The sequence below is a fragment of the Lactuca virosa genome, chromosome 1 (assembly GCF_052849685.1).
Source record: "Lactuca virosa cultivar CGN04683 chromosome 1, Lactuca_virosa_CGN04683_v6, whole genome shotgun sequence".
Taxonomy (NCBI): Eukaryota; Viridiplantae; Streptophyta; class Magnoliopsida; order Asterales; family Asteraceae; genus Lactuca; species Lactuca virosa.
Window position 1 is genome coordinate 299,505,511 of NC_136426.1, and position 14,150 is coordinate 299,519,660.

At 37.2% G+C, this 14,150-nt stretch overlaps 1 protein-coding gene across 1 annotated transcript; it reads left to right on the forward strand.

Moving 5' to 3' along the window:
- The first annotated feature begins 290 nt into the window (after positions 1-290).
- LOC145130725 (secreted RxLR effector protein 161-like) lies at positions 291-779 on the forward strand. The gene has a single exon (XM_079065499.1). The coding sequence runs from the start codon at positions 291-293 to the stop codon at positions 777-779; it is 489 nt and encodes a 162-aa protein (XP_078921625.1).
- Positions 780-14,150: the final 13,371 nt, after the last annotated feature.

Genomic DNA, 14,150 nt, shown 5'->3' on the forward strand with positions numbered 1-14,150 from the left:
CAAATGAAGTCTCATAAATTACCATTTAGTCCCTGCCTTCACAATTATTTACGAAATCAATCTGAAACCTACACTTTCAACCCTCAACTTCGAAAATTGTGACAATTAGCTCCTCGAGACCATCACCTTTCTATGTAGTTATTGATTTTAGGGCTACTACACATTTATTAATTAATTAACTTATTTATTAAATAAACGGGGTGTTACAAAATCGGAATTGAGTTATGTCCCATATGCTTCTGCTGTAGGATCGATCATGTACTCACCCTGATGTGTCTTTTGCTTTAAGTATGGCCAGTCGCTTTCAGGGAAATCCTGGAACATCTCATTGGAAAGCAGTAAAGAACATTCTTAAGTATCTACGAAGGACAAAGGATATAATTGTAGTCATTGATGGAAGTGATACATTAAAAGTAACTGGGTATAGTGACGCCAACTTTCAAACAGATAGAGACAATCTTCGTTCTCAATATGGCTGGGTGTTTATGTTAAATGAAGGAGTAGTCACTTGCAAAAGTTCCAAGCAGGACATGGTGGCTGATTTTATTTGTGAATTAGAGTACACAACAGCAAGTGAAGCATCAAAGGAAGCGACTTTGCTGAATAACTTTATCGGTGATCTCGGAGTAGTTCCGACCATTCAAGAGCTAACGAGAGTACATTGTGTTTGTCACAATCTTATCATGTTCTGGTCATGTTATGTAAAAATCACTTACATTGGCACAAGTAGTAGTACTACAATGGGAATGTTGTGTTGGATAAGGAGTCTAAGTCCATAACTTATTTGGTATATACTTGACCCGACCCGGCATGGTCCATTTGGGTTGCACTTCACCCGAACTATTTATATGGATAATATTATGAGAAGAGTATATTTGTGACTTATTAATATATTATAAGTTATAATATATTAATATGAAATAGTATTATTTATATAGTGTGGGCTAACACTCATTAGGAAATGGGCTAAGCTTAAATGGGAGTCCATGGATGATCCATGGAGCTTTTAACCCATGGATCCTTGGAAAAGGAAAAGACATGGGTTATTTAGGGTTTGCATGGTTCATAACCCTAATCTTCTACACTGTATAAAGAGGCTTATGGTGCTTTAAAAGACACTATGTATGTGTGCATAAGAGTGGCCGATTTCTAGAGTCTTAGTATACTCTCTCATAAGTTTTCCAAGTTTGTGGTGATTTGTGATTTCCATTTGAGGCATTCACATTATTGGTGCTAGGCTCTCAAACTCCTAAGGAATCAACTCACTACTAAAGGTATGTAATTATTCTAGTATCTTTTATGTTTAAAAGTACCCCATGCATGCTAGATAGGTTATGGACCTTGGAAAATTATTTTTTATGTATTTTAGACAGACATAGATCCAAGGTTTCTAGGGTTGCATGAACACCTTAGGAGTGTTAGTTTGCTCAAAACCCAACAGTGGTATCAGAGCCTAGGCTTTTTTTATTTGATACTTAATGCAAAATAGCTAAAAAAAGTCAAAATATTTGCTGTCTGCACAGGGGACTCGCCGAGTCCATTGGGGTGACTCGACGAGTCCAAGCGAAACTTCAACCAACTCGGCGAGTCAGTTCATGCACTCGACGAGTTGGCTATGCAGAGTGCAGAATTTCGACTTTTTCTGCTGGAAATGGACTAGAAACATTACCCTAAAATGTTTTGATGTTTTAAAACCTGGTTTAGATGGTGTAATGTTTATGCTAATCCATTTTCAATGGCTTATATCAAAATTACATGTTTATATGTGTTCATATGTTCTTGAAATTTTGATATGATGTTCATGTTCTTATGAATTATTGTTAGATCATAGGAATTATTTGCTAAATATTTTATTGATTAATTCTTGATCATTTAGGTGTTTTAATGGAATTCATAATTTGTCCTCAAGTTATGGATTTCCAAAGGTCACTTTCTTTTATGCATATTTAAAACACATAAGTTACATGAAAATGAAGAGTCTTCATTTTTATGAACCTTTAATTCATAAGTTATGAAATGAAAAGTTTTGAATAGTTTCAAAACTTGTCCTCAAGTTTTGGAATTTGTAAAGTTTCACACACTTTAATATACTTTAATTCCAACCCTTAGAGTTTTAAAAGATAAAATTCAACCCTTATACTATTTATAACATTAATGGTTAATTATTATATATATATATATATATATATATATATATATATATATATATATATATATATATATATATATATATATATATGTATAAGATTAAGTCGTTTTACCGTTTGTAGGCCTCATTCACGAAGCCGGTCTATAAGGGGGGTATAAGGTTGTTGCCTATAAAATGGCAGCTTAATGGGTGTTCATTCTCACCCACCGCTTCCTTGATCGGTGGAGGGTCGTTAGTTGAATGGGTAGGACAATGACTTTAAATTCTCATTAAAAGTATAATGAATATTATAAAGTAACTAAATGCTTTTATAAATTCCCAATCTTAGTTACTTTAGGAAAATGTGAAAATGGTGCTAACCCATGAAATTCACACTTTGTACCTTACCAAGTCATTGGTGGAGCATGTGTGGTTAACCGGCACACTAACTTGGACTAGTAAGGATCACGAAGGGTGACTTAATGTTTATCATAGATCGGTGGAGCGTGTGTGGTTAACCGGCACATTAATTAGGTGATAATATTAAGGGTACCAAGTGAATTTGCATGCTTATTCACACCTTGTTTTGTGATCCTCGGCATCCCAGTCACGAAACTTGAAGGGCACAATCGAGATTGAAACATGCCATTGAAAAGTTCAATGAATCTCAAAAGAATCTAGGAATTTCAAAACCAATTAAACCTAATAATTCATTTCGTTTTTCATGGTGGAAATTGGTGAATCGTCATTCACCTACCTTCAAATATGTTATCGCTTAGATTACGACATCCCTCTTCTAAGTTATAACATATTGTGTTGGATCCTAGCCTTAATATTACATTTGGGTGTCTTATTTAGGATTCGATATATCTAATCTAAACTTGTTTTCTTCTTTTCAGATGTCTTCCAACAACAATGCTTCGGGCTCAAACCCTACTGGCTCCTTCTCTCTCATGAACCTTTGTGGAAGGGTCATCTTTGATGGTTCCAACTTCATGGATTGGATCCGTAACATCAGGATGTTTACTCGTTACGAGGACAATGAATATGTCCTCGATAAGGAGCTAAAGGAGATTGATGAGTCCACTGCTACTCCTGAGGAAATCGCTAAATACAGGACACATAAGAGAGATGCCACAAAAGTGGCATGCGCCATGATGGCCACCATGACAGTTGAACTCCAAAAGTCCTATGAGGACTATTACCCTTTTGAGATGCATCAGGATCTGATGGACAGGTACCATCAGAGTGCTCGTCAAGAGCGGTATGAAATAATCTCCTACATGATAACAACCCGTATGAAGGATAGTGAACCAATCACGGGCCACATGCAGAAGATGCAAAGGTATGTGGACCGTCTACTGAAACTGAATGTGAACTTTCCTGAGGAGTTGGCAATTGATATCATTTTGCGCTCCTTACCCTTGTGTTATGATCAATTTCGTATTACATATCACATGAATAAGGAGGAAGTTACTCTCAGTAAGCTTCAAGGACTTTTGATGACCGCCGAAAGTGGTCTTAAAAGTAAGTCAGTTGCTACTCCTACTCCTACTACTACCCCTGTTTTGTCTATCGGGCAAGGCAAAGGGAAAAAGAGGAAGCACCCTTCAAAGGATACCAAGGGAAAGTCTCTTGAAGGCTCCTCATCTGGAACCAAAGGTGGTTCTATCACTCCTTCTGCTATCCCTAAGGATGCTGATTGCTTCTACTGTCAGAATAAGGGGCACTGGAAGCGAAACTGCCCAAAGTACTTACAAGATGTCAAGGATGGGAAAGTGAAACCATCCCATGCAGGTATTTACACTATATTGTCTAATAACTAACCATATTCTAACTCTTGGGTGCTTGATTCAGGATGTGTTATTCACATATGTTCTTATTTGCAGGGCCTAAGAAGAAGTGAGGATGTGGAGCACGGGAAGATAAGCATGATCATGGGGAATAGGAAGGTTCACCTGTTTCCAAGACTGGAGTTTATACTTTGTTGCTAGATAGTGGGTTAAAGTTAGATTTGAATAAATGTGTTTACTCGTCAGAAATGGAGAGGAATATAATTTCCTTTCATGCTTTGTATAAACAAGGTTTTACCTTTTCTTTTGATAATGAAGTTGGTAGTATTAATGCTTTCTTTAATAATGTTCTTTATTTTAAAGCATTACCTTGTGATGGTGTGTATGAAGCTGTATCGATTGTAGATAATTTAGGAAATAATGTATTGTGTATTGATTCTTCTACTAGCTTGGATAAAGCATCTTTGTGGCATTGTCGTCTTGGACATGTAAGCAAGAAACGCATAGGCCATCTCCAAAAGGATGGAGTCTTGGAGTCGTTCGACCTTAAGTCATATGATAGTTGTAAATCTTGTCTACTTGGAAAAATGACAAAATCACCCTTTACTGGTACTTGTGCAAGGGGTGATGGTTTATTGGACCTTATACATACTGATGTATGTGGACCATTCAAAACTGCCACAAGGGATGCTAATCGCTATTATGTGACTTTTATTGATGATTTTAGTAGATATGGTTATGTCTACTTAATCAAACATAAGTCAGAAACTTTTGAAAGATTTAAAGAGTTTAAACAGGAAGTAGAAAATCAATTGGGCAGGAACATTAAAATGCTTCTATCTGATCGAGATGGTGAGTATCTTATCACTGAGTTCCTCGACGATCTTAAGGAGTGTGGGATTGTCTCACAACTGACACCTCCCAGGACACCACAGTTGAATGGTGTGGCTGCAAGGCGTAATCGAACTTTGTTGGACATGGCTCGCTCTATGATGAGTCCAGCTTTGCTACCAATCTCTTTTTGGTGGTATGCCTTAGAGACTGCCGCCCACATCCTTAATCTGGTCCCTACAAAGAAGGATGCCAAAACACCTCATGAGATGTGGACTGGGAAAGTTCCCAATTTGGACCACATCAAGATTTAGGGTTGCGAGGCTTTCGTCAGGCGCGAGACTCATGATAATCTCGAACCTCGAAGTGAAAGGTGTATTTTCATCGGCTACCCACAAAAATCCTTTGGTTACCTCTTCTACAGACCCAGTGAGAATGTGGTCTTTGTGGCAAGGAGAGGGGTCTTTCGAGAGAGAGAATTTATAAGCCAAGGAGACAGTGGGAGGCAAATTGACCTTGAAGAAATTCAAGAGTCAATTGGTGAAGGAACCTCATATACTAGCAATCAACCTGAGGAGGAAACTCCTGTTGATCCGGCTGACGAGTCTGTACCTCCGAGGCATTTCACAAGGGTTAGGAACACACCTGAGTTTTATTATGCATTTCATATTACTACGGAAGGTGATACATTTATCAGTGATAGTACATTGGTAAATCTGGATGAACCTAACAGTGTTAAGGAAGCCATGGCAGGCCCGGAGTCTGCTAAATGGAAGGAGGCTATGGACAGCGAGATACAGTCCATGTATGACAATCAAGTTTGGAACTTGGTTGACAATGTACCAGGCCGTAAGACAGTCGGGTGCAAATGGATCTTCAAGAAGAAGACCGACATGGATGGGAAGGTGCACACTTATAAGGCTCGACTGGTTGCGAAGGGGTTTACTCAAACTCAGGGTATTGATTATGATGAAACCTTTTCACTAGTAGCAAAGATTAAGTCTATTAGGGTTATGCTAGCCATTGCTGCATTTCATGATTATGAAATATGGAAAATGAATGTCAAAACCGCTTTCCTTAATGGAAAGTTGGCTGAGGATGTGTACATGAATCTGCCAGAAGGTTTTGTCAGTGCAGAGTACCCTAATAGAGTGTGCAAGCTTGAGAAATCCATTTATGGATTGAAACAAGCATCTCGAAGCTGGAATCTTTGTTTCGATGAAAAAGTCAAATAGTTTGGCTTCTAAAGAAGTGAAGATGAGTCTTGCGTGTATGTCAGGGCTAGTGGGAGCATAGTTAGCTTCTTGGTGTTGTATGTGGATGACATACTTCTCATAGGAAACGACGTCCCAACCCTGCAGGAGGTTAAGACCTGGCTTGGGAAGTGTTTCGCTATGAAGGACCTTGGAGAAGCTGCCTATATCCTAGGGATAAGGATATTGAGAGATAGGAGTAAGAGACTAATTGGACTTAGTCAAAGTACTTACTTGGATAAGGTGCTGAAGAGGTTCAGCATGCAAGAATCCAAGAAAGGAGAATTACCAATCCAGAGTAATGCCAAGCTGAGTAAGACTCAGAGTCCGAGTACAGAGGCTGAGATAGCTGAAATGAGTCATATACCATATGCTTCCGCTGTGGGCTCAATCATGTATGCTATGACTTGTACTCGCCCTGATGTAGCCTTCGCTTTGAGCATGGTCGGCAGATATCAGGGGAACCCTGTCAAGGCTCATTGGACTGCGGTAAAGAATATTCTCAAGTACCTGCGGAGGACTAAGGTTTGGATCCTTACCCTTGGTGGGAGTGATGACTTGAGAGTAGTAGGGTATAGTGATGCTAGTTTTCAAACTGATAGGGATAACTTCCGCTCTCAGCCGGGCTGGGTCTTTACCCTAAACAGACGGGCAATCACTTGGAAAAGTTCCAAACAGGAGACGGTAGCTGATTCGACTTGTGAATCAGAGTACATAGCAGCGAGTGAAGCGGCAAAGGACGCGATATGGCTGAAGAACTTCATTGGAGACCTTGGAGTTTTACCAACTATTAAGGAGCCTATGGAGATTTTCTGTGACATCAATAGTGTCGTTGCCTTAGCCAAGGAACCAAGAGATCATGGAAGATACCGACACATTAACATAAAATATCACTTTATAAGACACAACATAGAAGAAGGACTCCTCGTGGCAAAGAGGGTATCGTCAGATGAGAACCCTGCGGATCCCCTTACGAAGGGACTGACGAGGGTTAGGCATTTGCAGCATGCGAGACGCATCGGGCTTAGGGACGATATTAGTTTTACGGATTAGATAGTTATTACTGAAACTTGTAAAAAGTAATCGACGTTTGATGATGAATAAATGTTGTGATTTATTTATGAGTAAGGTGTTGCTATCATTGTCAATTATTTACTATTGTTTCAGCTTTGCATGTTTTGACTTCCAGAATAATAAATTTATTCAAATTCTCCACAGTCGGTCATATGTTGGAAGTAGGTATCAATCAAGACTGTCATGAATTGGGATTGTAGATGACTAAAGGTGTTTAGCCATAGCAGTGGTTACTACAACATTCATGAGTGCTCATAAGTTATGAGTATTTGAATAAACCGACGCTCACTTGTATCACTTCATGGAATTTATCTCGAGTGATCGTGAGACGGTAATATTGTATAAGTCTTCAAACCTAGAGATATGAGTTGTTGCCTATGAGTTGGTTGTGCATTGATTGCACGAAAACGCATCAGTAACTTGATGTTATAAAACGTGCCTTTGTGTACAATTCAACAAGTAGTAGAACAAGCATACGAGTCGAAGTTTATCTGTTTCTTCTTGGATTAGAAGTGATATATGGTCCCCTCGATTATTTTGTTTGTTTTGACCTATGTACCGGGCCCGGTCAGAACTAAATTGATGTGTTCGATTAAGTTCTTTGTCAAACAAATCGGAAATCGGGAAACAAATTGCTGGACAATAACTAAGACATTGTTCCATGTATTTTTCCGGATGATATCATGAGAGAAGATGATTATATGATCACTTATCTAAAATGGCGCTTCATAGTTCAACAGAGTTTTCGAGAGCTACGATTGCCGGTTGGTTCCTGAAACTATATAGGCAAATACAGTATTCAGACTTATCCAAGTGGGAGATGGTTGGATAAGGTGTCTAAGTCCATAACTTATTTGGTATATACTTAACCCGACCCGGCATGGTCCATTTGGGTTGCACTTCACCCAAACTATTTATATGGATAATATTATGAAAAGAGTATATTTGTGACTTATTAATATATTATAAATTATAGTATATTAATATGAAATCGTATTATTTAACTAGTATTGATCTTAAATTAATTATGAATTAATTTAGTGATCAAAAGGTGACTAATTAAATAATGGGCTATTATATTTATATAGTGTGGGCTAACACTCATTAAGAAATGGGCTAAGCTTAAATGGGAGTCCATGGATGATCCATGGAGCTTTTAACCCATGGATCCTTGGAAAAGGAAAAGACATGGGTTATTAGGGTTTGCATGGTTCATAACCCTAATCATCTACACTATATAAAGAGGGTTATGGTGCTTGAAAAGACACTATGTGTGTGTGCAAAAGAGTGGCCGATTTCTAGAGTGTTAGTATACTCTCTCATAAGTTTTCCAAGTTTGTGGTGATTTGTGATTTCCATTTGAGGCATTCGCATTATTGGTGCTAGGCTCTCAAACTCCTAAGGAATCAACTCATTACTAAAGGTATGTAATTCTTCTAGTATCTTTTATGTTTAAAAGTACCCCATGCATGCTAGATAGGTTATGGACTTTGGAAAATTATTTTGCATGTATTTTAGACAAACATAGATCCAAGGTTTATAGTGTTGCATGAACACCTTAGGAGTGTTAGTTTGCTCAAAACCCAACATGTTGAACGTCATTAGATATGACAAACATGAGTTTCTTCAAAGTCAAAAGAAGTTACAGATTGCATAGACAAAGCCAACTTGGGCTTTGATAAGTGCAAGTAGCGATGGATAATGGATCAAACCTAAGTGGGGGAGAACAGACCCGTACGACGAAAGTGCAAAGAGAAGTTCCACTTTTGATCTATATGTCGAGAACTAAGAGGGTGCAACACAAGTAGATAGAAGTTGTTCGTTTAAGTTTAGTTATTCATGGTAAAAGAAGAAAGAAGTATTCTACTAAGATTACCCATAGGCTATGAGTTTATTGCTTCTCAAGGAAAGGTTGGTCTTTCCTCCCAAGCATCAGATAGGATTTAGGAATTGACCGAATTCCCGGGTACAGCTCAGATATCCAAGAAAAACCGGTTAGTTCGTATCCTCAAGGATATGGGATTTATCTTGGCAGCATAGACAAAAAATCCAGTAGGTTGCTTAGTTTGCCAATAGAAAGCGTCAAATATTCAGCTGAGGAGGTACCTGTTGGTTTAGAGGATGTAGAGATTCGTTATGATCGAAGAAGGGTGATGGAAAGAGCGATCAAGCATCAAAACCTCCAATATTTTGCTAGTATTATGACGTGTCATGAGCAAGTATAGAAACAAATTACTCGAGCAATAGTTATACCTTGATATAGGTAAAGTAGTTAGAGCCCTGCGGCAAATTTAATTGTGACCTAGTGTTCATTATGATCTAGTAAGTTGAAAAAGGAGCAAACCTTATAATGAGTATGTCACCAATGTTAGAGTATTGGTTCCAGTGTTTTCAAGCTATTAAATCCATTATAGTAGTCTTAGTTAAGTATTAGGATGATGGAACACCTGAATAAGGTAAAAGAAACCACTTGCAATCTAGGTTTGTGTGTGTTTTAACAATATAACATAATCCTTTTAGGGGCATATTCCACAAAGTAGATTCCGATAGGATATCGTAAATAAATTTACTCAATTAATCACCCTATAAAGAGTCGAATGTGTTCCTATTTAAAAGAGAAAATTGATATTTCACGTATGAAGATAACCATTCGTCCTAAACTATAAATTCAGAAAGTCTAGACCGACGAGTTCTCGGTTTTGGAAGACTTCGCGAGGAGTTCCGGAGTACGACTAAGGTAGAAAACGAAGTTCTACGAGAAATGTCGATACGAGAACGTCAACTACATCACGTTTTGATCTCGATAACTCCAATAAGGTAACGTCTAGGTGTGCTAGGAGTAGGATTTCGGGGGTGAAATCTTTGTAAGTGGGGGAGAGTTGTAACACCCCATTTTCACCGTTCGGTAGGATTCAATATAAAGCAATGTTTATAAAATTAAAAGTAGAGATATAACACTCTTTAGCCCAAGTAATCATCTTAAACACGTAGTTAACGTTGATACTATTTCCATAGATATATATAACGCTTAAATCCAAGTTCGTATGGAGAAGTTATGATTCTTCGAAGTTTCGCGATTAAATCGACACGACTCTGCATATCGTAAAAAATGAATTTTAGATAGGTTTCTTATTATCCTAATAAATCTAAACGAAAGTCATAGTATTCGTAATACCGAGAGGGTGCATATAGAGAACGTCCAAATCTGACTTTTTGTGAAGAAGTTATGATTTTTTGAAGTTTCAGCGCAATAGTTTGCGACACAGCAACTAATTAAGATTGATCGAATGTTAGGAAAAAAAATATAAACGATAGTTTAAGATCTCGTCAATATGATTCCATCGAAATATAGACAGTCGGGAATGAAATCCGTATGAAGAAGTTATGAGTTTTACACGATCGTTAGTAGTATAATCTTTGTAGACGGTTCAATTTAAGATCATACAAGAATTAGCCAACATAGTCTAAATTAAAGTTGTAGTACTCGTCGATAACTACACACAAATATATATAATGTCGAAGACGAAGCTCGTATGAGAGAGATATGAATTTTTAAATATCTACGATTTTACCCGAAAGAAGAGGCCCATGAGCGAACACGTAGAAGCAGGCGACACCACCCAACCCACGTACCCTAGGGCACAATGTGCGTAATAGGTAGGCGAGGCACACCTTCTTGCTATAAATAGGAATTCCCCTTTCATTTGTATTCACACCTTCACTCTCATTCCTCTCGCTATCGTCCTACTTTTTGGTTACTTTTCGGGAGTTTTGGAGGTTTACACTTTAGTAAAACTCTGGAGCATTAAAGGGCTTAGGAATTAGATGCTATCGCGTCGAAGTTCTTCATGTAAAATTCCTAGTTTTCGCTAGAAACCTCTGTAAGTGCAGCTACGCTTACTAAGCTAATAGGATAACTTATTTTCGTAATTAGAATCTTTATTAGGAACCTATAAATGCTAGATTCGTCGCTAATTCCAAGTTATGATACTGATTGGTCCTTACTCCTAACTCTCCTGTCTTGCTAATCCTTATTTGATAGAACTCTCGGTATTCATTTGGATTAGTGAAAGATCTAGTTTTTCATTACCAGATTCCCATAGGGACTAATGAGTATAGTATTATAGGTTAATACTCGTTAGGCGTGTTGACCGCCAGTGGGATCGCCCAAAAAGTACTTAATGCTATGAGAAACTGTCTAAGTGAGTTATCTTACTATACTATGTATTACAATACATGTCCATGTATGTTAGGATAGAGAAATAATGGAGTAGAACTGATAGAAAAGTCTTTATGTGCTTAAGTGTAAAATGTTTGAGTAGAATGTATAATTGTGCTTATACTGGTAGAATCTAAAGTGCAGTCTCTATGTGTGTAATTGTTGTAATTAAAGACTTAGTTAGGGGATGATGGTGGAATGGTTAAAGAGGCCGGGAGCCTAAAGGCCCGCGTGTTAACGAAATGGTGCATGGTCGTAAGTACACACAGACCCGTGCTAACGAAATGACGTGTAGGCCGTAAGTGCATGTATTATTGGCAGATCGTGATCCAATATATGTATGCATGTATATGTACTGTGGTATATGGTATTTTGGGGAACTCACCAAGCCTCGTGCTTACCCAGTTGAATAAAAATGTTTTTCAGGTACTTTAGTGATTCGTGAGAAGGGAAAGGTTCGACTGTACACACGCGCATTCACAACTTGTTTCCACATAATGTAAGTATACCATGATATATTTTAATAAATAAAAATGAAAAATTTGTCTTGAAAATTGGGACGTTACAAGAAATACATAAAAACGAACTAAAATAGAACAAACAAAAAACTGAAAATTAACAGTGCCCACCTCGTGGCAAGCAAATTGCCACATCGTGGGAGCTGTTTAAACAGAAAACAAAAAATTATGCAGAAAAGTAACTTTGTGCAGTTTTTATCCCAAAAAAAGATCGATTAACTAAAATTAATTAATTTAAAACTAAAATAAGTCGTTCCCCGACAACGGCGTCAAAAACATGATGTGGATGATTATACCTACTAGTTTTAAATTTACAAACCTAACGAAATTTACCTAACTTAATGCACTTAGGCAGTGTACCTAGTCGAATTATAGAATAGTAAAGTAAGTTGGGTGTCAATCACCGAAAACGGTATTTCAAGTAAAAATAACTACTAAAGTTAAACTAAAAAAAACAACTAAATTTGGGGTTTTTTTTAAATCTAATTTTGTAAGTTCCGATTAACTTAATTACTCAAACAACTAAAATTTAAGCAAGCGAACAACTAAAGATGATTATAATCAAGATAATTAAAACACTTCTGTTTAGCTTTGAATCACCGTTTTTCCTATGGTTAATTTCAAGACATGGATTATCTTCTGTTAGTTAGCAATATAAATGTTATTATAATCTTTGTCCGATCTCCTAATGTTTTCACCAATTTCATAAACTTCTATGCAATGATCTTACATAAGTGGACACTAAATTGATTATGATGTTTATTGGGCTATGTATGATAATTCTAAGATTAATTATCTATCATCTAGACAAATAACCAAAACATAAATTATGATCTAGTTATATTCTCTAGCACAGTTAAAGCAAATATCTTTATTACCTAATATAGGATTTGGCCAATCACTAGCTCTAGTAATTTAAGATTCATAAACAACTAGGAATTCAAGTTAATGTAATCAAATTGATCACTCAACTACACAAACTTGGAATCTAAGAAACGAAGATTGAAACTTTTAACATACTAGGCATTGATATATCAAACACAAGCTAAACCAACTTCAATTAATCCATAAAAAGAGAAACTAACACATAGTATTATGGTTCATCATTCTTAAACGAAAGTCTAAGGATTTAGCTCATGATTGCAGAAGAAAACACATAATCACATAGGAAACTAAGCTAGACATGATTAAATCTAAGAAAACCGAATAAATGATGTGAAATATTGTTCCAATCTCTTAATCTCTTGATCTACATTCTTCTTCAGCCCTCCATGGGTTCTTAGAAGGTTATTTTTCGCTCTTTAATCATAGCTTTCTACTCTAGAAGTTTGTCTTTCGACATAATGATCGGAATATATATACTTTCCAAAATCTGGTCGCCACGACGTGGGAAATAGATGCCACGTTGTGGGAGTCATGCTAATCCCGTATGAGCTAAGTAATCCATGATTTTTAGTAGAAGATTATGGACTTGACACGTTGTCATGTTGCGATAGGTGTTGTATCACGTCGTGAAGATTTTTTTTGCTGGGATCGAGAATATTCTTTATGCCACACCGTGGGAATCATATGTCCATGTCGTGGGATCGAGAATATTCTTCAGCACCAGTCGTCCAAGTATCTAGCTTTCTTCAGTTTCAGCTCCTTTTCCTTAAGAATGTCCTTTTGGCTGCAAAAAATACAATTCAAACATTATAAGTACCAAATATCTTTGCATTTTACCAAAATAAAGCTTAAATGTATTAAAATAATGCCTAATTAAGTATATAAATATGACAATATCAAAGCCCTATGACGAATACAAGAAAAAAAGGAGGAGCAATATCAAAAACAAGGTCGTGGTTTCTACCAAAAAGAACAAGCCTAACCCGAGAAGAAGTTCGATCTTGAGTCAATGTTGGCTACATTCATGGAAGCAAGCGATAAAAGACATAACGACACATATGCATCGATTATAGATTCACAAGATTCTCTCTGGAATCAACAAGCATTTATTTTGAACATCGAAGCACAAGTCGGCCAATTAGCAAGGCTTTTGCAAGAAAGATTATCGGGTACACTTCCAAGCAACACCGAGCCAAAGCCAAAATATCATGTCATAGCTATATCCGTAGAAGAAGGGGAGAAATTAGAGCCTATAGCGATCCTTGAAACAACTGGAAAACATTCTGATCAACCTCCTGAAAGATTAGAAGAAGAAGAGAAATGTGATTCTTCACAGGAACCACGATGTGGTGGTCAAGATGCCACGTCGTGGGACCTGAAGCAGATATATGATCCCTCATTTGTTAAATCGTATCAGACACCCCTTCCTTACCCATCTCGAGCCAAGCA

Bases quoted from the DNA above. Each gene is read 5' to 3' on its own strand.
- LOC145130725 (XM_079065499.1), top strand. From the start codon at position 291: ATGGCCAGTCGCTTTCAGGGAAATCCTGGAACATCTCATTGGAAAGCA.